The sequence below is a fragment of the Polyodon spathula genome, chromosome 19, assembly GCF_017654505.1.
Source record: "Polyodon spathula isolate WHYD16114869_AA chromosome 19, ASM1765450v1, whole genome shotgun sequence".
Taxonomy (NCBI): Eukaryota; Metazoa; Chordata; class Actinopteri; order Acipenseriformes; family Polyodontidae; genus Polyodon; species Polyodon spathula.
The window spans coordinates 17,000,239-17,025,000 of NC_054552.1; the positions used below are offsets into that span (position 1 = coordinate 17,000,239).

Genomic DNA, 24,762 nt, shown 5'->3' on the forward strand with positions numbered 1-24,762 from the left:
TCTGTTGTTTATTTCCTGGTTCCTGGTTTATGGTCTGACGTCCCCCTCTCCAGCCGTCTTTGTAACACTCACATATTGTCACAGCCGATCATTGTCTCACAGGTAGATTCCCTCGAAAGGGAACAAGTGAAGTTCACTTTAAACAGCATCAAAGATGTAAGAAATGCAGTCCAAAACACACTGAAAACGCCTTGTTTTCTGCCCTTGCTGTTGCAGCCAATGGTCTAGCAGGCATGATTGTTGCAGGGCCTTAATGCTAAAGTTATTAATTTATGTGTCTGTAATTAAAAGGGTCATAGCTAACCATTTCATAAATCTTGTCAGTTATATACTTTCATCCACTATATAAATCTTACCAGTTAAATACTTTCATCCACTACAAAGCAGTTTTGAATGAATGTGAATGAATGAATGAATGAATGAATGCGCTTGAATGTGTAGGTTTGAAGGAAACATATTATAGCAAACATGTATTTTCATTTTAAAACACTAGGTTAAAGAAAGTTCAGTTTGGTTGCCTTGCCTTTCTGGAAATGTATTGCTCATTAGGGAAAGCAGCTGATTGCTTACTGACAGGAAAGAACGCTCTGAAGGGTAGGAAAAGTTCTCTGTACAGGTGAAATGACCCAGAAAAAGCAAGCCAGTCTAAAGGCAGGGCTTGCAAACAGAGATTACTTTAACCTAGAGTAGTACCAGATATCCTGCGAAAACTTGTGCTTCTTTCAAAATTGCACATTTGAGACATGTAATTAGAGCCCTGTGTTTCTCGCAAATATGAAATAACACCAAATAAATTGAAATGTAACATTTCAAAGCTAACAATGAATGACATTTTTAAATTGGGAGGTTTATACAAAAAATACTTTAAATAAATACTTGCAGTCATTGTTGTCAAGGCTCAGTCGTTACCAAGACACGGTCTGAAGGGATATGGAAGCTCTGACTAGCACTTATAATGTGTACAAAGAACACATTAATGTTATTTAATTATGCACTCATATTTATTAGGCTATTAATGTGTTATTTGTTTTGAAAACATACAAAAACATATATAGTACTTCAATCAATCACGCATACTATATATATATATATATATATATATATATATATATATATATATATATATATATATATATATATATATATATATATATAGTTTAGCAGTGATCAATCTGGTTAGACCCCCCCACCCCCACCCCCCCCCGAGCCCTATTGGCTCACACACACACAAGGACACATACACACAGACCAATCGCTTAGACCCTCGGTCCCCCGCAAACAACTGACTGGTGGAACTGAACACAAATCACAGTGCAGCCAACACAGACCCCTCTCTCATACAGCTGAACTGTGCATGTGACACCCTAGGCAGCACGCCTGCACTGCTTAGACATGAAATGCGCATCACTTACAGATGCATGTAGGGTGACACACACAAACAGTGGGGAAGACAGGACACACACATTACATAAATACACTATTTACAGGAAAAGTAATAGTCACGGTCCCCACTAAAGTTCAATGTAGCACAAAGAGTCCCACTTGGTGACAATGCGAGACACGATGCTACACTATATATAGAAAAATATATAAATAACAAACTAACTAAACTAACAAACAGATATAGACATGCATAAATAAAACCACCTGATAAAGAAACACCTGCCCAAAACTTGATAAAAAAATGTAGCGAATGTAAATATTTTCTTAACCTCAAACAAAGTAAAAACAGGGTCCAACCTACAATTGAACTCTAATCTAGAGTTGTAGTCCTGAGAGCTACAACTTTCCGGGGTAGCATGATACATGAAGAGTTAAACGACGCGTCGTAGAACTACTAAAGACTCCAACGACATCCTGAACTGAAAGATGTTTAGCGATATGACTCCAGTTTCAACGACTCACTTTTGTCGTATGCTGACAGTCGAAGTTATGTGTAAACATCGAAGTTTACACGCTTACCCTTGCGTATTCTTCAAAGGCGAAGTGGGCATGAGTTAAAAACGACTAAAGGCTGAAGCCAAACACGGACAATAAAAAGCGTACGGAGGAGTGACCGCATCTAAGTTGATCGACAAGTGATACTTCCTTTAAGGAAAATGCCGTAAAGCACGAAACTCAATGAACTTTTATGTCATATCCTATATATATATATAGATATATAATATATATAATATAATATATATATATATATATATATATATGTCTATATTAAATAACAATGGCAATAAATACATCTTGTTTTGGTTTATTTTGTATGTTAAGGTGCTTTATTAATGAAGGGAAGCACAGAAACAAATCATTGCAGAGTTCTTTAATTAAACACAAACCGAAATCTTTCTTCTCAGTAATTAATTGTAGTGCATAAACTGAAATACAATGAAAAGTATTTACTTATACATCAACTCAAACAAAACTTTTCTGCGATATTCGGAAATTAACATGCTTTTGTGATATTAATTTGTTAACTGTGTTCATAAAATTATGTTTTCGCTTATAAGTTGCAACAAATGCATTTGTACTGCAGGCTAGGCTTGAGATGCACATGTGTTTTGTTTTATATAAACGTTTTCATACTAACTTTTGTACTTGATAACATAATAACATTAATTGAAAAAATCCAATTGATACCTATGATTAACAGGTTCTGTGACTAATTTGAAAATATTAATAGGTTTCAATATTAACTTAATCAAGTTATTAAACAAATTGATTAATCTTGCTCCATAATTGATTGATTTATTAAAATGTTTGGATATACTGTTGCTTGATTATTGACTTTTCTTTCATTTGAGGGGGGTTTACTTCACAGTAAATCCTAACACCAGCTCTGGTCTCAGTGAATTTATTTTGTTAGTTATTTCTTTCCATGTATCGTGTCAATGTTATTTGGACCTGCGAAGTGTTAAATAATATTTCTTATTTTTTTTTTTTTACATTTCACTGACTAACAGGTCAATTTGTTTTTTTGTGGAAATTTGTTTTCCTTTTCTTCTTGGCCGGTGCCATAGTTGCATCAAGGTCGGAGTCTGTAAAGCCATAGCTTGATCCTATTATATTTGCCTATTAAGTCTTTCTGTTCATTATAGCACTCATTTATCTTTGCCAGAAGGAAGTTCTAAATCTTGACTTTCACCATTGCAAATCTATTTATAAAGAGATGCAAATTCCAGTCTCTCCTGTATAATGAGCACTAATGTATGCTGTTCATAAATTTACGGTAATATGTGACAGAGATCGAATGATTCTTGGTGTAAGATCTCCCTCCCAACCTGCGAGGGCACTGTGTAAAGGGAACAGAGTACCCTGGAGTAAATGATATGACAGTTTATTCCCAGGGTTAGGTGGAAGTTGGCCATCTGGGGAAGGGGCAGAGCTACAGTACCCAAACTCAATGACCCAGATGGGAAACCACGTGGCATCTGCGGATTGGGGGAGTGGAATGCGCTCGTTAATCAAGGTGTCATGAGGGAGGGTATAAATAGGGGATGTAGTGAAAGTGATCTGTTCCTTTGTAAATGGTTAGAACAACCTAGAAGAGGAACCCTGTGATGTGAGAACATGAGTGTTGTTGAAGGCCAGCATTAAACTCAGACACCAGCACTTTCCTTTTTTTCACAAACTGTCTTTGCACCACGAGCACTAATTCACTCACTGTAGTACCTGTGTATGTATTTTGTGCTATGTGTTGGTGTAAAAGAACAGGACTTTTGGTTGAGGGTCAAACCCGGGGTTTACAGATAAGTGATACATGCTTCTGTGTCACTCTATATCATTATTATTTACCATTGTTTGGCATCAGGCTCTGGACAATTGCAATAAATAAAACACCCTTGCACCTGGATATCGTTGTCTGTCTGTTTCTTCTGCACTGCTGTATTACCTTCCCGTGCACACACTTACCCACTTTGCCACAAGATATTATGGTAGATGTTCACAAAAAAGAGCTGTTTAGTACATTGCACACAAAAATTTCTATGAAAGAGGCTAAAAATTTGCAGTATTTACGAACATGTAAGTAATGTTAGTACACAGATCCCTGCACATGTAGGCAGTGTAGAGTAGTGGTTAGGGCTTGTCACAAGGCTGGCTGAGTGTTGACTAAACAATACAGTGGACTAACAGACAAACAAACACAGTGAGTCAAAACAGTTATTTACTTCAGTGACGTTTTTAATTCTCTCCTCTCCACACCCATTCTAAACTCACCAAGCACACAACCCCGAGTGAGTGAAAACATGCTGCTTTTATGTCCATTGGAGTCTCGGTACAACTGCACATGAATTAATAAAGTGCAATTCCCCATGCTCACATATTACATTTTACCTGCATGTGAAGTGCTGTGCAGTCCTTGTGCCTAAATACAAATATACATTTTAAATCACTTGTGTTCATAACTCATATTATATCCCATGTACCAACTACAGTACACCAACATTAACACACACTCAATATACAACACAAATAAATAGCCTATGGGGCGGGGCACTTTGACACAGGGCTCTAGAATGTTCACTGGATGGTCCAGGGATCAACACCAGGGAATTGCTGCTGTGTACCACAATTTACTAGAATCTGTAGGTAAAATAACTAAATGTAACTAGTTTTATTTACTAGAATCTGCAGGTCAAATAGTTAACTGTAACTAGTTTTATTTACTAGAACCTTGTTCTGTAGGTTCTTTCTGGCTTTAACAAAGTTGGGAGGTTATGTTGTAACAGTGAGTCTTGATGAATCTTGTAACACTGTGTTAAGTTTGAATTGAATTCAAATTCTGGTATCTATTTATAACTCTTTTTAATTGTTTCTACATTATACTCTCTGATCCCAAGCGCATTTATCTGTATTTTAGTTCGTTATTCATATATTTTTATATATAATGATGCACGTAAGAAACGCAACACTCCGGTCTAATATAGTTAATCAATATTTTAAACATAGATATCAAACAAAATCACCAAAAATGGGAACAACAATACATATCAAAGAATCATGAGTATGAAGAGTATAAAACATGACACACTGTCCACTGTGGATGGGACTGGCGATTTAGTCCCACAGATATTCTATTGGACTCAGGTCAGGAGAAAAAGCTGGCCATGGCAAGACCTTGACATTGTTCTCGGAGTCATGCAATTGTAATCCTAGCACTGTGTGGTCTTGCTGGAAAAAATCGATACTTCTGGATCGGCTTGCTGGAACAGAAAAACTGTTGTCTCAAGGACTTTGTTAATGTATCGCTGAGCAGCAAGGTTGCCCTCAATCTGCACCAAAGGCATTCTTGTCTTAAAGGAGATTCCTCCCCACATCATCACACTTTGGCTTGAACAATGCAACAGTCAGCATTACGCTCACCACGACGTCTCCACACACGTTGTTCTTCATTCAGCTCAAGGGCAAAATGGCATTCATCCATGAATAAAACACTACCACTCTCTCTACCGCCACCTCAGACATTCTCTGGCCCACAGAAGACGGTGATTTCATCTCTCAGCAGTCAATATGTTACCCCTGAACAGCCTCCAGCATGCAAATCATTTTCATGCAGATGGCGAACTACAGTCGTTCTGCTGATGCGCAGGTTATTTCTTCATGGAATTTCTCATGCTGTAGCCACTGCTTCCTGAAAACGATTACACAGATGGATCAGTTGGATGTGACGGTCCTGGGATGGTGTGTTGACCCTCTGCCTTCCAGGACGTGGCCTATCCCCCACAGAAACCTATCCTGGTTTCTCTGGACTAGTCTTTTGATTGTTGAAGCAGAACATCTTATTCTCTGGGAAACTTTACCTCACAGACAGGCTGCCTTCAATCATGCCGATAGCAACCAGACGATGTTCATTACTCAAGTGGGGCATGGTCGTATCTTTCATTATTCTTGCATTAATTAAAATCATGTCTTTTCGAATGGCTATTTATACAGATTCTTAGTCAACTCATTTTGGCAATTTTAACTCAATTCAAATAAAAAACACTGAGCACCTAGCATTTTTATGAAATTGAGTTCAGTATTATTTTATCCCAAGGAACAGTACTACTCAACAATCTGCTCACTATTTAAAATGTATATAATATTATGTATGTGTCCAATGAGATATTGATGTAAACGTTAGACTGTTGCGTTTTCATTGTGCATCAGTATATATATATATATATATATATATATATATATATATATATATATATATATATATATATATATATATATATACACACACAGTGCCAGTATTCAAACACAAGTATTCAATCCCTCTCCCAGTTTTCAGATCTTGTTGCTTTAAAGCTTGCAGTCATGACACTTTGAAGTAGGAATTAATGTGTTATATACACAACCTACTCCACACATTCAAAACAAAAAGAAAGAAGTAAATGGACAATTAATATGAAATAAAAATTAAAAAGTAATGATTGCATAAGTATTCAAACCCTTTGCTGTAGCAAACCTAAATTAATTCAGGTGCACAAAATGATCTTAACGTGCCACACAATTATTTGAATGGCCTCTGTCTATGTGCAATATTGTGGTTCTCATGATTTCAGAATAAAGACACTTGTCTTTGTGAGGTTCCTTGGTCAGGTAATAAATTTCAAATAAAGACTCAACCATGAAGACCAAGGAGCTTTCAAAGCAAATCAGGGGTAGTCATTGAAAAGCACAGATCAGGAGAAGGGTACAAAAAATATCAAAATCTCTGAATATCCCTGTGAGCACAGTCTACTCAATCATCAAGAAATGGAAGGTGCATTGTACCACCCAGAAAATGTCAAGATCTCTGCCATCTCTCCAAACTGAGCAGCTGGGCAAAGAGGAAATTGGTGAAGGATGCCACTGTGAGGCCAACGACAACTTTGAAAGAGCTACAGAGTTCAATGGCTGAGATGGGAGAAAATATGCATCAGTCAACAATATCCAAAACACTTCACAAAAGTAGCCTGTATGACAGGGTGGCAAGAAGGAAGCGACAGCGAGTGGAAGCGACAGCGTGGGAGAAGTACAGGCATGGAAAAGTGCAGAGCAGTTTAGAAGCAGTTTGAAAGCAGGTTGACTGCTGCAGAAGAAATAAAATGTAAAAAAAAATAAATAAATAAAAAAACATCAACATGGTCTTCAAGCCAGTAATCTGTGACACCTGCATGTTGTGGGAAATAAGAGAAAACCCAGCAGAGCTAAACCAAGTGTGTGTAAAGTGTCACGTGATCCAGGACTTGAAGCTGGAAGAAGTGAGACAGCAACAGGATCTTGAGGAGCTGGCACACCCACAATTCATGGAAGTCTACATCACCCCTAACAGACTGAAAGCCACCAGGGAGATAGAAGGTCAGAACAGCTGGGTTCAGGTAGGCAGAAGCAGGGAAAAAAAGAGACTTCGTCAAACACAACCACCAGAAATTTGAGTCACTTCAAAATTTTGATGAGCAGAACCAACAACAAGAGAATGAAAGGAACAACATCCAGGACCCTGTTAACAGTGGTGACCAGACAGCAAAAAGAAGGGAGGTCATGATTGTTGGAGATATTGAGAAACACAACAAGTTCAATTCGGAGTTTGGACCCCCTTACTACAACAGGGTGCACATCACTGAGAATGTAGACAGGCTCCTAGAATGAACAGGAGATGATCCGGTAGTAGTCGTCCACATTGGTACAAACAACATTGGAAGAGACAGACCAAAATCCCTGCAAAACAAATTCAGAGAGCTAGGAAGGAAATTAAAAGAGAAGACCAAAACTGTGGTATTTTCTGGTGTACTACCGGCACCTTGCAAAGGACCATATGGAGAGCTGGAAATAATTAATCTAAACGCATGGCTGAAGAAATGGTGCACATGGGAAGGTGGTGCACCACATTCTGCAATGAGGACTATCTGTATAGACAGGGCGGACTGCACTTAAATAAAAAGGGAACCAATCTACTTGGAGAAAAGATCCTCAAGCAGGTTCAGAAGCATTTAAACTAGAAAGGAAGGGGGGAGAAATCAACAGAAAAACAGAAGGGAGACCACATCAAAACAAGGACAACAACTCAGGTAAGACAACCATTAAATGTATTTATCTAAATGCTGGAAGTATCAGAAACAAAATTCTAGAACTGGAGGCTACTGCACTAACTGGTAACTATGATGTGATAGGTGTTACAGAAACGTGGTTGTCTGAGAGTGATGGGGACGAATATAATATTTGTGGGTATACACTGTATAGAAAAGACAGGCAGGACAGAAGAGGAGGAGGGGTAGCACTATACATAAGAAAGAGTCTTGAAGCCCAGGTGTTAAACCTGGACAAAGAAAACAAAGCCGAATCAATATGGGTCAGAACAACGGACAAAAATTCAAAGGGCATAATAATAGGATCATGCTATAGACCACCAGATTCAGATGGTGAGCAAAATAATCTGTTATACAATGACATTAGAAATGCGTGTAGCAAAGGAGAAGCCATACTAATGGGGGATTTCAACTTCCCCCATATAAAATGGGAAAACCCGGTGGGGAGCATGATGGATGAAATTGAAATGGTGGAAATGACAAATGACTGCTTCCTAACACAATCTGTCAAGGCACCGACTAGAGGGGAGGCATTTCTTGATTTAGTCTTTTCACATAACGAAGACAGAATAACTAAAACAGAGGTCAGAGAACCACTGGCAAACTCAGACCACAACATGGTCTCATTTGAAGTGTTTTTTAAAACCCCAAAAGTAATGACTAAAGCTAAGGTTTACAATTTTAGAAAAGCAAACTATGAAGATATGAAACAGAAACTAACAGAAGTAGATTGGAGTAAAATAGAGAAAACATCCACAGAAAAAGGATGGCTGTTCTTCAAAAATGTAGTACTAGAGGCACAAAACAATTACATCCCTAAAGTAGACAAATCTAAATGTAAAACTAAATTGCCAAAATGGTTTAATAGATCAATTAAAAAAAATATTCAGCGAAAAAAGGCACTTTACAGAGCATTAAAAAAGGACCAAAAAGAAAGTACACAGAAAGAGTACACAGAACTGCAAACGCAAGTCAAAAAGGAAGTTAGAAAGGCCAAGAGAGAAATAGAAATGAACATTGCTAAGGGGGCTAAAACCAATTCCAAAATGTTTTTCCAATATTACAACAGCAAGAGAACATTCAAAGAGGAGATTAAATGTTTAAGAGATACAAATGGCAAAATCATAGATGAAGAAAAAAAAATAGCAAATATATTAAATGATTACTTTTCACAAGTTTTTACAAAGGAGGATACGGACAACATGCCCCACATGTCATCCAGTTCCTATCCAGTTTTAAATAACTTTAGCATAACTGAGGCAGAAGTGTTAAAGGGACTAGGAGCTCTTAAAATAAACAAATCCCCTGGGCCGGATGAGATCCTCCCAATAGTACTCAAAGAAATGAAAGAAGTTATTTACAAACCGCTAACCAAGATCATGCAACAGTCTCTTGACACAGGGGTGGTACCGACAGACTGGAAAATTGCAAATGTAATACCGATCCACAAAAAGGGAAACAAAACTGAACCAGGTAACTACAGACCAGTAAGCCTGACTTCTATTATATGCAAACTTATGGAAACTATAATAAGATCCAAAATGGAAAATTACCTATATGGTAACAGGGTCCTGGGAGACAGTCAACATGGTTTTAGGAAAGGGAGATCATGTCTAACTAACTTGCTTGATTTTTTTGAGGATGCAACATCGATAACGGATAATTGCAAAGCATATGACATGGTTTATTTAGATTTCCAGAAAGCTTTTGACAAAGTCCTGCACAAAAGATTAATTCTCAAACTGAACGCAGTAGGGATTCAAGGAAACACATGTACATGGATTAGGGAGTGGTTAACATGTAGAAAACAGAAAGTACTGATTAGAGGAGAAACCTCAGAATGGAGTGTGGTAACCAGTGGTGTATCACAGGGATCAGTATTAGGTCCTCTGCTATTCCTAATCTACATCAATGACTTAGGTTCTGGTATAGTAAGCAAACTTGTTAAATTTGCAGACAACACAAAAATAGGAGGAGTGGCAAACACTGTTGCAGCAGCAAAGGTCATTCAAAATGATCTAGACAAGATTCAGAACTGGGCAGACACATGGCAAATGACATTTAATAAAAAAAAGTGTAAGGTACTGCATGCAGGAAATAAAAATGTGCATTATTAATATCATATGGGAGATACGGAAATTGGAGAAGGAATCTATGAAAAAGACCTAGGAGTTTTACTCAGAAATGTCTTCATCTAGACAATGTGGGGAAGCTATAAAAAAGGCCAACAACATGCTTGGATACATTGTGAAAAGTGTTGAATTTAAATCAAGGGAAGTAATGTTAAAACTGTATAATGCATTAGTATGACCTCATCTTGAATATTGTGTTCAGTTCTGGTCACCTCGCTATAAAAAAGATATTGCTGCTTTAGAAAGAGTACAAAGAAGAGCGACCAGAATTATTCCGGGCTTAAAAGGCATGTCATATGCAGACAGGCTAAAAGAATTGAATCTGTTCAGTCTTGAACAAAGAAGACTACGCGGCAACCTAATTCAAGCATTCAAAATACTAAAAGGTATTGACAATGTCGACCCAAGGGACTTTTTTGACCTGAAAAAAGAAATAAGGACCAGGGGTCACAAATGGAGATTAGACAGAGGGGCATTCAGAACAGAAAATAGCAGGCACTTTTTTACACAGAGAATCGTGAGGGTCTGGAATCAACTCCCCAGTAATGTTTTTGAAGCTGACACCCTGGGATCCTTCAAGAAGCTGCTTGATGAGATTCTCGGATCATTAAGCTACTGACAATCAAACCAATCCTCCTCTTGTTTGTAACCTTTCTTATGTTCTTATGTACTAAAAATAAGCCTTCTCAAGGCCTTAATGCAGTTTGCAACAAAGCACCTGAGTGATCCTGCAAAAATGTGGCAACAGGTGTTGTGGTCAGACGAGACCAAATTCGAAATTTTTGGTCTAAATGCCAAGCGTTACATTTGGCGTAGACCTAACACAGCACATCTCCCAGTCAACACCATCCCTACAGTCAAGCATTGTGGTGGCAGCAACATGCTACTGGGATGCTGCTCCTCAGCAGGGACTGGAAAGCTTGTTAGGATTGAAGGAAAAATGGATGGAGCAAAGTACAGGCAAATACTACAGGAAAACCTCTTTCAGTCGGCTAAAGACTTAAAACTGGGACGAAAATTCACCTTTCAGCAGGACAATGATCCAAAAGCACAAGGCCAAAACTACACTGGAGTGGCTTAAGAATAAGAAAGTGAATGTCCTTGAGTGGCCCAGTAAAAGTCCTGACTTGAATCCTATTGAGAATCTGTGGAAAGACTTTAAAACTGCTGTCCATAAACAATTCCTAGGCAACTTGGGAGACCTTCAGCAAATCTGCCAAGATGAATGGGCACAAATTGCACCAAGCCAGTGTGCAAAGTTGGTAGAGACTTACCCAAAAAGACTTGTGGCAGTAATTGCTGCCAAAGATGCTTCTACCAAATATTGAGTTGATAGGTCTAAATACTTATGCAATCAACATATTTCAGTTTTTTCTCTTTAGTTTTTGCTAACATTTACTGTAACTTATCATACCCTTAGAAGTCTTCAGTCTGAGCATTCAAGTTTTGAATAAAATAATAAGTTTAAAAAAAATGTGTGTGTGTGCATCATTTTGTAATTTCACAAAATGGGACACAATAGGAAGGGTCTAAATACTTTTGCAAGGCACTGTATATAAACACTCTGATGCACAATGATGTAATCTTTGTTTTGACATCGATTAATTAAAATATGATATGTATTTGTATGTTTTCATTGATTTTTGTTTTTTTAGTAAAAAATAAAATACAAAAATATGAATAGCTTAATAAATATGAGGGCATATTAAATAATATTAATGTGTTCTCTGTACACATTAAATTGTGTAAAAATATAGGTATGAACAATAATAGGCTTAAACAGTACAGTAATAAAATCAAATGAATCCCTACCAGTAAGTAAACTCCTTCAGCTGTTGTTTATAGAATAAATATTGTGTGCAACTTCAGAGCTGCTGCCATCCCATAATCTCTTTGCTAATTAGAATTTTTCCGACCGGTATTTTTGTTTCTCATTAGTTAGTAACAGGAAGTGACACATTGGGGAATGCCATGCACAGTCACCTCAGTTTTCCTCCTGTAATTTTTTCCAATTAAAGCTGCTTAGTAAACAAGCTTGTTGTATACTGCTTCAAGTCAAATTGGGATTAACAATATAAATCTTATGGGTAGATTGCTGTATGTGCCAAGAATAATAGCCCCACAATAGTAAGGCAGTGGAAATATTTTTTTTATTTATTTTTATTTGATCTTATTGTATTTTATAGAGGGCATGGGCAGTATTTATTGTAAATTGGCAGTTGATTAAAAAGAGTGGGGGACTGTACGTTACCGTTACTACCACTAATGAGAAATTATGATAACAATTATTTTCATGTGAGTCTGTTTATGACAAAATGTTTAAAATAAAGTAGATAATGTTTATTAACACTAGAATTAACAAGGCATCATTTTTGGAATTTAAATTTAAATTGCGGTGTGTGTGTTTAAGATACGGAGCTGTGCTTTCCTGACTTTTCCTAAATATATGTACTAATTACCCTGACAAAGAAAGATTTGCAAAGCTGCAAAAATCAGCGAAATAAAATACTGTCATACCTATTCTGACCAGGCGTGGTCAAATTGACCGATACATATAAAACATATTATAACAATTAAATGTTGTGGTATTATTCATGTTTATCAGTCATGACGTGCAGCCATATTGAGTCTGTATCAGTCTGCTTTCTTCAAGTGAGCTGTCTGTTGACATTGCCATTGTTTCAATCAGCCTTGAAACTCATGGGGCTAGACTGTCTGTCTGCACTGGTTACGATAAGTCACACGTTTTTTTAAGGAATTCCGTCTTACCACAATACACATTGCAAATGGATCGCTGAAGAGACAGCAAAGCAGTATTTGGAATTACTACCATTTTTACCAAACAAGATTATGATGCAGCAAAGACGGACAATGTGGTAAGTGCACTGCATACATTGAAAAGTGCAGGATCTGTGTGATTTGTTCTGCTCTTAGATTTTGTAAACGATTGTAAATGAAGCCCATTCTGTTCAAATGTTTATTTATTCATGTCATCGCTTCAGTTGCATATATGTGCTTTGTTATGTAAGAAATATAAACCCATTTGTTTAAAAAAAAGATACTTATTTACATCGTTTCAGTTTTGTATATACATTATATAACTGTATATACACAAATTTATTTTCAAATATTTATTTCATTTTTAGGTAATTATTATATTATTACTTAGCAACTTAGTAATTGTTTTGCCACGTAAGTAATGGATAACAAGGTTAGCTGTCAATTCCAGGGCACATTCACAACAGAGAGGTTACACAAAGTCTGCCAGAAGATGTACCCATACCTCTGAGTAAAGTCTACAGGCCTGGACCTGGAGAGGCAGAGATACAGACAGATCTGTGTCAGAGCGGTGGAGGACCATTGCAGGGTTGTTGGAGAAGGTTGAATATCAGCTGTGTCTGGTACTCACCGGCATGGTCTGGCCTCCATGTAGGTTGTTGATGGCAGTTTGTGCTTCTGCGTGGCAGGAGAACTTCACAAAGGAACAACCTGCACAGCAAGACAAGAAAACCAAGACTGTAACAAAACTGGACATTTCTTAAGCATGCACAAGTAAAGATGGACTTGTAATGGACAAACACTTCAGGCCATTTAATTAAATGAAAAGGAAGAGTCTGGATATTGAAACAAGAACCTCACAGATGTCTTACCATTCCACTGACTACTGTAGCTCAACGGTCACTTTAGCTCATGTTAAGGCTGCTAGGACTACAAACGCACAAATAAAAAAAAAAATTTTAAAACAAATTTGAACAGTTTTCAAACATGGTCTTTAAATGTAATTTGTGATTAATCTTTTCACTGCCCTTTGTGATTTATTGCCAGTTATTTTTCTTCTGATTTTCTCTCGCTTTCTTTCACAGTGACTGTACAGTATGATTCACCCTGCACACCACAAGGACATGCCTTTACCATTTGTGCTATTCAGGAACCCCACTTTTGAAATTTCTATAGTGACAATAACTTCTTTAGGGAACGTAAAAAAAAACCTGAAGGGCAATATGCAAGCCTTTGAAGCAAAGGAATGGTAAAAAGTGGTTTCCCCCAAACAAACATTATTCACAGTAAAGAAAATATGAAAGAGTGATGAAAAGGAATCTTTTCATTCAAATTCATTTCAATCAAATCTTGAATCAATGGGGAATTCAAACAGGAATAAAAAGGATCCCTCATTCAGCAGGCCATGATTAAAGCCTGATATTGTAACACCCACCCAAATCAGTCAGCCCCCCTCTGCACATCCGCTACACATCAATTAGATGAACACCAAACATTGTCATTGCTTTACTTTCCAGAATAATAGAGCCACCATCTTCAAACCTTGTTGCAAATTGCTCGAAATAAAATCCTGAATGAATGATGACAATGAAATTACACATACAATTAACAGTGGCTATTCATTTTCAGAGGAACAAAATGTGAATAATAAACTCTTTTATTCCATGCCCCAAAGATCCCAGTGGTTCAGTGTCTGGTATACTATTTCTCATTTACACTCATTTGCTTCCCTGTCTCCCTTGCTCAGAATCAACCTTGAGTTGAGGAGTCTTATCAGAAGCCATTTTTGCTGGCAGTTAGTAAGCATGACAATGATTTGAGCAGAAATGACCAGAGAAACAAACCTTTAATAACCCCCTGTGTGCCGGTAGTGCAGGAGCATATATAAATCAACAATAACATATACTGATATACTGGAACTTGTTCATAATTTATAAATATATGAATCCAAACGTCTGTATAACTCTATTTCATTAACAGAAAACATGTGTGTGTGTGTGTGTGTGTGTGTGTGTGTGTGTGTGTGTGTGTGTGTGTGTGTGTGTGTGTGTGTATTGTAGGTGTAGGTGTACTGTCCACTGCAAGTCCAGCACCAGTAAAACTATCTCTTTCTATCCATCTCATAAGGTTTAATATAAACTATAATAATTGTTATGTAGCCCTTTAAATGGGAAAGAATATGAGAAATCATTGAGGCGCGCTCACCTAGCAAAAGGTGTCTGCTTATCTTGGGATCAGGATACAGACCGGTTCTTTTGTGGTTCAAAGAGCCCCTTTGATCTCTGGAGGGTTACCCTTGTTTACAAAGTGTTGTTTCTACTTTAAAAGCAGATTTTGAGCATAGGTGCGAGCCATGATCAAACCCAACTAAAATCAGTTCTCATACACACGGCTTCGGCTACAAGTGTCAGCTGGACCACTCCAAGGAAGTAGACCTGTAGAGTAAGAGTCCTATACGTTTGGCACCTGCAGTTTTTGTTTCTGCAAGATTGTACCTGCAGCTTGCATGTGATTGCGTTCTGTACTGTCTTTTGGATTTGCTTAGTTCCTAAATTAAACTGTTTGATTGAAGATTACATGAAGACTGACTTATTATTTTTAAGAAATAAACAAATCTTACTCTGAAAAGTCCCACAATTGTCATATGATTTATGAAAATGAAAATGTGTTTTAATTGTATCAATTCTTTTAATGCTGCAGAACGCCACTCAAAAAGCAGACCGGTAAGCTAATCTTGGTTACACCTGTATCCAAGTTAGAAAAAAAGGGATCCATCGTAGAAAGATTTGAGAACTACAACTAACTTGTCCCCATTTTTATTGCAATAGGAACAAATGAATAAAACAGTTACACAGTAACTTTTTTTAGTTTTTTGCTTCTCAGGGTGATAATTAAAAAAAAAAAAAAAAAACAAAACAAAAAAAAACCTACAAAAACAACTAAGCAAAGAAGATAGTGTAAATGTTTTGGCCAGCGCCTTCTTCAATGTACTAATTAGGAACTGTATATACTGGTATTTTATATCAGTTAAGAAAGGGTAGCCACACCCTATGAGAGAGACGACATGTGTGAAAACCACTGATCACTATGATTAGTCTGTTAATGGGGGCGATCAGGAGTGGGATAGAGGGGTGTAAAGGAGTGGGATAGAGGGGCGATCAGGAGTGGGATAGACAGGTGTAAAGGAGTGGGATAGAAGGGTGTAAAGGAGTGGGATAGAAGGGTGTAAAGGAGTGGTACAGTAGGCCTGATCAGGAGTGGTATAGAGGGGCGATCAGGAGTGGGACATTGGGGTGTAAAGGATTGGGATAGAGGGGTGATCAGGAGTAGGATAGGGTGTAAAGGAGTGGGATACAGGGCTGTAAAGGAGTGAGATAGAGGGGTGAAAAGGAGAGGGACAGAGGGGCGATCAGGAGTGGGATAGAGGGGTGTAAAGGAATGGGATAGAGGGGTGATCAGGAGTGGAAAGTGGGGAGGGGTTGAAAAGGTAGGGGAGTTTTAAAAAGAAAATAAGAAAAAAGAAAAAGATATTGAGAAAGACATTTTATTTTGGTAAAGCTAATACTTTAATTTGTTAATACTTTAATCACTCAATTGTGCAATTCATTCTTCTCACTTACTAAAGGGTCATATAACAGATATCGATGCAGCACAGAAACCAGGAACAGAGGATTCATTGGAAAAGACACAGGGACTTAAAACTGAGTGTAGAAGAGATCACTGGGAGCAGAATAGCCTGCTCTTGTTTGTACATTTTCATAAAGACAACAATCAATTTCCAGGGCCAACTGAATACAACCATTTTCAATGTATTCTTTGCTTCTAGCCATGCTGGACAGAGAGATATCCACGCTAAGGGAAATCACAGCAGATGAAACAGGTGTCAATCATAGCTGATGTTTCCTACTGGTGTTTCTGGATATCAATATCTTCAGCTCAGCTTGTCAGAAACGACTCAGTTGTGAGAAACAAAATCCATTGTTTAATTAACATGTTTCTTGGTGTTCCAATGAAGAACCCCAGTTGGAAAAAGAACAAGCCTAGATATTGCTCAGTGTTCACCTTACTTTTCCATACAGAATGTGTTATTTTCCACTGTGCTAGCTTTCACTTCCCCCTTACTGCTGTATGATCTGATTTATCATAAAGTGCTGCTGGCAGTGTTTAATAAAGATAGTAAAGTGTGTTTGCTGACCTTTGCTAGGTGTTTAATAAGGACAGTAAAGTGTGTTTGCTGACCCCTGCTGGGTGTTTAATAAGGATAGTAAAGTGTGTTTGCTGACCCTTGCTGGCCCCGTCAGGCCCCCTCAAGATGGTGCACTCTTCGATCTGACCGAAGGCCTCAAATAGTCTCCGCACGTCTTCCTCGCTCTGCTGCTTCCCCAGCATGCCCACAAACAGCTTCCTGTCTTCTAAAAAAAACAACAGAGATACAGCTTACGAGACAAAGTCACAAAGCAACAGGGAATTCTTCCTCCAGAATAATCAATTGTGCTGTTTAAACTAAAAGAAGTGGTTGATTTAAGAAAAAAAAAAAAAGATTCATTTAGTCTGAAACCCGAACACAAATCAACTCACAGACATGCCATCGCACAGAGATGCATCCAAACACACAGTCCCACACACACACACACACACACACACGTATAGAAACCACTCTTAAAGTTACATTTACCAGGTATTCACATAAATATTAGATTCTTAAACATCATTTAAATCATGTGTTTCTGGATTCTGTTGCTCAAATGTTGAGATTATGACATCTTTCTCTAAATCTGCCTTTACCTGGCACTGAGCTGCGACCAGCTGGTCTGAAGAATTATACAGTAAGTACCAGGAAAGAATAGCCTTCCTCTTTCAAACTATGTGACAATGTAAACTTTCAGCTCTGCTGGCCCTCTCTGCTCTGTTTATATAAATATACAGCAGGCAGTGCTGGCACTTAAGATGAGGCTTCTCCGGGCAGCTCAATCCCAGGTAAAAAGAATAAGAGAACATAGCAAAATAACTCCATACTGGAGCTACAGAATCCTAGTAAGTGAAATATAAAAAGCAATTCAGATGACATATTAACCTACTTAGTGATTAATGCCTCACAATACTAAATTACAAACTGCTGTGAGTCTCATCCAAGAGCCAGATTTGTGTGCTGTATGCCACACCACACCACAAACTAACTACCTTAACCCCCACACCATATTGAGTTTCTAGTGTGATTTACTCTCAGTATCAGCACGGTTTGATTGAGTTTCTAGTGTGCTTTACTCTCAGTATCAGCACGGTTTGATTGAGTTTCTAGTGTGCTTCACTCAGTATCAGCACGGTTTGCTTGAGTTTCTAGTGTGCTTTACTGTCAATATCAGCATGGTTTGCATCACCTGCTCCATGGATTCCCTTTTCCCCCCAGGGGGATCAGTCAGGAGCATCAGTCACATGCTTCAGGCACTTAAGAAAATTCCTTCAATCCACCTTTTTAATATCACTGACAAGCAACATTCTTTTCATTTTTAAATATAGTTCTAGACTAAGCACATCTTGACAACATTATTTTTACTAGCAAAGAACCACATGTTGTTCAAAGTTCAAATAGAATGCAACATAGATACAAAATTCAAAAGCTACAGGGTGTGGCTAATATCTTGCACTATAACATGGCTAGGATAAAATATGTTATTGGTAGAACTGAATTGCAAGACCATGCGATTGGTCTTCCTCATGGATGTCGGTGACCTACTGAATGCCTGGCCAGTAGAGTAAGAGAAACAGTCCCTGACTGTATTGCACCCCTAACCCGCGGGAGTGCAAGAGCCAATGCCATGCTCCCTGTGGAATCCCCAACAAAGATCAGCAATTTGGCACAGCCAGGATGTGAGCCTGTGCCCCCTGACTGTAGGGCTCACCCAACTGCAAACCACACAGTCCTGGTGAGCCAGCTGGGCCTGTCTTACTCATTCTAACTGCTCTTGTTGGGCTTTAAAAACTTTTCTGTGCTCATCGTGGACGAGAAACAAAGTGCAGCCCTACAAGTTTGTCAGGAGCACAGATATAAATGGGCAGCTATTTGTGGTAGTTATTTTAGTTAATGAGCAAATGGAAAACCAAAAAGATGCAAATGTCAAACACAAGTGTCAAACTATTCTTCTTTATGCAATGACGGCACCTCCCAAGCGAGTTGTATTTTATAAACACAACACTGTGCTGCACACTTCCCAGACACTTACAGGTACTCACCTTTGCTAATATCCTGGGCAGCTGTCTCCTCACCTTTACCACTCATGTTGCTTGCTAACTTACACTTAAACACTGTTTCTATAAAAAAAAACAAATATCACTTTTCAAACAAACCCTGTACAGGTGCGTGGACGGGATCATGTCAATACAAGCTAGGTACTGAGCCAAGGTGAAAGACAAGCTGAAAGTCTTTTCATGCCTACCATGGGTACGTCAGCATCAGAAAGCAATGCACAAGTTTCACATTTCAAAGGTAAGTACTGTAGGACAGGGTAACTTTGCACTTGAAGATGGCTTTAGACCAATTTAAAAACTAAAACATGGTGCCAGATACTAATACTGTTACTTTAAATTTCACTGATACAATCTTTTTTTTAATTTTTTTTTAAATGTAATTGGCCAGACACCTTGCTAAGTCAAAGTCATCCCACAGCAATGTATTCTTTTTTGGTTAATATAAACCTTTATTTTCCATTTCATTGCCTATGTCTTATCCTCAAGCATTATACATATTAGTTGCATTGCACTTCTGTGATGGGGTTGTCTGCCACAATGTTGAGTCTGTAGGGTAGAAAAAAAAGGAAACAGTGGAGGATTGCTGACGTCCTGGATTCAAGCAGATCTGAGTAACTGAATTGACTGTACACATACATCAGCTTTCATTTGTTGCTCATCTGTACATCATTAAAACCTGTTTACTGTGAAACAGGCAAAGGCTTTGCTGCTTCAGTTTATTTATTGTTTCTGTCAGCTGACTTGAAGAGCCAGTATCATGTCCATATAATCTATAACAATACCAGTACCTGACCTTGCTGTGCTGTTTCCTATCTTCATAGATCACTTAAAATAGCGGTCAGTACTTTTTAGGAATTCTAAAATGCTTCAGGCAACTCTGATCTATCCCGGTGCTTGGTGGCATTCTTTACATTTTTGGCGTAAGAACGGCCAAAAGGTAAAATTGTTTATATGTAAAAACTAAGGCATGCCCAACACTATTAAGGTTAATCCATGATACTGGATCTTTAAGTGTAGCAGGGGCAGAGACATCTAAGACAGGGAGCAGGCAAGCTAGGTGTCAATCATATCTAGCACCTGCCTTATCAGACATGCAACGAAACAGACAGACAGGCAGGAAACCCCCTCGGTCCTTATTGCAAAATTGTACAAATAAGGAGGAACGGTGAAGAACATTTTTTGATGGAGGACCAAATCCCTATACAAGTGAGACTTATTGATAAGACATGTAAAATTGCAAATATTAGTCATATTTTACATTTGTAGAATGCATAAAACCGAAGGCTTTAAAAGGTTCAACAAGAGGATACATATCTAACTGAATGATCGCATTATTTTGTGCACTGAAAATGAAGAGCCCTGTGTATGACCATTCCTGCTTGGGCTCCTGTGCCGTTCAAATGGAGAACAGTCTGCAAGAGGCCTGCACAACTCCAGCAAGGCTTCCCTTGCTGGAGGTTCACCAGTGAGAGCCTGGAAATCTGGTTCCCTTCTGTGAGGAAATAGGGACAGTCACGAATAATTCTCCTTTTCATTAATCTCCTTCACAAACTGGACACTTTCCAAACTCAACATGGCCATTTAGTCACGCTTCATCTGCCAACACTGCAAATTAGCCAATTTTTCATCTTGTTCATTAATGCTTATCTTCCCTAGTTAGACATACCCGAGAGGCACTCCAGATTGACAGAAACGAGCCTGTTGTTTGCTTGGCTCCAGTGGTATAGATTTAATTAACCCATATAGTAACTAAGTGCTGCCTTGCAGAGTCACTGGGCAGGTGTGTTTAATCTACTTTGTGAATGTTCCAGAGATCTGCAGCTTTACTAAAACCCTTCTGTAAATCTGAACTCCTGTGTATACCATTCCTGTTTTGAGCCTAACTCCAGTGAGATCAGCCTTAACACTACAACGACCGTGTTTTTAGGCACACCTAGAAGAACCATGACCTGTCAATTTGACCGGTGTATTACAAACAACATAAACATTATAATGAAAGGACAAACAATTGAATATAAGTCAAAGTTTTATTCAGGAATGTCACGTAAAGCATCTACACAACCAAAACATTGTAAATAAAAAGACATTTGAACAGACCTGTGTTTATATACAGACATATTACATAACGCACATTCTCAAAAAATTGTAAAAATGAAATAAACAAATATTTGAAAATTAATGTGTGTATGTACAGGTATATAATGTACATGCAAAACTGTACAACTGATGTAAATAAGATGTAAAACGATGTAAATAAGTATCAATTTTTGTTTCAAATAAATGGGTTTATATTTAGTACATAACAAAGCGCAACCAAAGCTATGTGTTTATATACAGACATACTATTAAAAATGACATGAATAAATTTGAACAGAATGGGCTTCATTTACAATTGTTTACAAAGTCTAAGTGCTGGCACAAATCACACAGATACTATTTTCCAAATACGTAGTGCACTTACTGCATTGCTCGTCTTTGCTGCATCAGAATCTTTTTTTTGGTATAATTTGCAGTCATTCCAACACTCTTTTTTGTCCTACTTCTTCAGCAATCCATTTGCAATATGTATTGGGGCAGCAATGAATTTCTATGAAAAATGCGCAAACAGACAGTCTGGCGCCGTGAGCTGTCAAGGCTTACTGATGGGCTATCCGAGGCTCATTGAAACGATAGACATGTCAACAGACAGTTCGTTTAAGGAATGCAGACTGATATAATTAATCTTCAATAGGGCTGCAAGTCTCGACTGATAAACACAAATAATACTGCAACATTTAACCCTTTGCGGTCCCATGTCGGACCTGGTCCGACATTACAATTTTCCCTTTCCAGTCCAATGCCGGACCCTGTCCAGCCAAGCCCCACGCCTTGTTCGCTATATTTTTTCAAATACCTCTTTATAGATGTGCATACTGATAAATCCCTGTCCGACATCATCAAAAAGACATAAAGCACAGGTCATTTTTTCTGTGAAAAAAAACAAGAAAACCTTTCAATGGTCGAGTGAGACCGATAGGAGCCGAATGAAACCAGAAAAATAAAAATAAAAAAGGGAGGTATCTCATAGCCCCACGCATTACAGAGACGAAAGACCTGGTTGGATCAAGGCTCTGGGTAGTGCAATTCAATAGTTAACACTAGAAGGCAGTCATTTTAGCAGTTTTTAATTTTAAAATGTAATTTTCTCCAGTTATGTAACACATATGGGGCTGTGCGTTCATGTACCTTTCTGTCTGTATGTATTAAATATTCTCACAAAGCATGAAACGCGGGAGTGCAGAAGTAAAGGAGATATATTACATTATAACTGAAAGCCCCGGGAGCAGTCATATTGACGGACACACAGAAAACAATTGTATTTTGATAATCAGAACGGTATTCTACTTTACTATATTTATTTACCAGTCCGCAATGTGTTCAGTTGGAATGAGATTTGGAATTAGATAGATTTATTTATTTATTTACATTTTCTTGTTTTGATTTGTAAAATAAAAACTATCATTTCACATTATATATATATATATATATATATATATATATATATATATATATATATATATATATATACACACACACACACACACACACACACACACACACACATACACATTGCATATAGAAAGTCTACACCCCCTTGAACTTTTTTCACATTTTGTTGTGTCAGTGCCTCAGAGTTTCATACATTTAAAAGATTATTTGTTTCCACTTATTTACACAGCATATTCCACAGTGTTAAGAGAGAAAAAAGCTTTATTGAGAAAAAAAATATATATTAAAAATACAAAACTGAAAGATCATAATTGGATAAGTCTCCACCCCCCTGAGTTAATACTTGGTGGAAGCACCTTTGGTAGCAATTACAGCTGTGAGACTGCTGGGATATGTCTCTACCAACTTTCCACAACTAGATTTGGCAATATTTGACCATTCTTCTTTACAAAACTGTTCAAGCTCTGTCAAGTTCCTTGGGGAGCGTTGATGGACAGCAATCTTCAAGTCATGCCACAAATTTTCGATTGGATTTAGGTGTGGGCCCTGACTGGGCCACTCAAGGACATTTACCTTTTTGTTTCTTAGCCACTCCAGTGTAGCTTTGGCTGTGTGCTTTGGGTCGCAGTCATGCTGAAAGGTGAACTTCCGTCCCAGTTCCAGCTTTCTTGCAGAGGGAAGCAGGTTTTCCTCAAGGACTTCTCTGTACTTTGCTCCATTCATTTTCCCTTCTAGCCTGACAAGTGAGTCCCTGCTGATGAGAAACACCCTCATAACATGATGCTGCCACCACCATGCTTCACAGTAGGGATGGTGTTCTTTGGATGATGCGCTGTGTTGGGTTAACGCCAAACATAATGCTTTGGATTTAGGCCAAAAAGTTTCATTTTATCAGACCACAAAACTTTTTGCCACATGGCTACAGAATCTCTCAAGTGTTTATTTGCATACTTCAAACAGGATTCAAGGTGGGCTTTCTTGAATAATGGCTTCCTTCTTGCCACCCTACCATACAGGCCAGATTTGTGGAGTGCTTGGGATATTGTTGTCACATGCACACTTGACCAGTCTTGGCCATAAAAGCCTGTAGCTCTTGCAAAGTTTCAATTGGCCTCTTGGTAGCCTCTCTGATCAGTCTCCTTCTTGCTCGGTCATCAAGTTTGGAGGGACGGCCTGATCTAGGCAGGGTCTTGGTGTTGCCATATAACTTCCACTTCTTAATAATCCTCTTCACTGCTCCACGGGATATTCAAGGCCTTTGATATTTTGTTTTATACCCATCCCCTGATCTGTGCCTTTGTCCCGGAGTTCATTTGAAAGCGCCTTGGTGCTCATGGTTGAGTCTTTGCTTTGAAATCCACTACCCAACAGAGGGAACCTACAAGGACTGCTGAATTTATCCTGAAATCATGTGACTACAATTTAACACAGGTGGAGGCTACTTAACTTGATGTGTGATTTTGAAGGCGATTGGCTCCACCTGAGCTAATTTAGGATTGCTATTACAAGGGGGGTTGACACTTATCAAACCAAGCTATTTCAGTTTTAATTTAATTAATTTTCAACAGATTTCTAGAATATATTTTTCACTTGGAAGTTGTGGGGTAGGATGCGTAGATAAATGAAAAAATATATATTTTAATGCATTTTAATTCCATGCTATTATGCAACAAAGGTGACAATTTTGAGAAGGGGACTTTCTATAGACACTATATATATATATATATATATATATATATATATATATATATATATATATATATATATATATATATATATATATATATATATATATATATATATAATTAGGGATGGGTTGGTATACCAGTTTTTCAGTTTTCAGTTTAGGTACATTATGATATTAATACTGTTGCTTTTATTCTAAACTGCCAGTATTGTAATCCGGTTATAAACCAGTTAACACATTTTTTCAACACGCTTTTTCTAAATGAATCGATGGTACTTGCATCCCTAGCAAAGTGTCTGAGGAAGATCTTTTTGTGGACTGATACTGTATTTTGATAATGGTTTTCAAGGAAACGGTCAACAACACAGAATACATGTTTCAA

General features: G+C 37.9%; 1 protein-coding gene across 1 annotated transcript in view; it reads right to left on the minus strand.

Moving 5' to 3' along the window:
- The window catches only part of LOC121294272 (CUGBP Elav-like family member 4), a 324,915-nt gene that overhangs the window by 60,549 nt on the left and 239,604 nt on the right, over positions 1–24,762 (minus strand). Inside the window, exons 4-5 of the mRNA XM_041217837.1 lie at positions 17,242–17,370; positions 13,590–13,669 (exon numbers count right to left, since the gene is read on the minus strand). Coding sequence (XP_041073771.1) covers positions 13,590–13,669; positions 17,242–17,370 — 209 coding nt within the window. The remainder of the gene's footprint in view (positions 1–13,589; positions 13,670–17,241; positions 17,371–24,762) is intronic.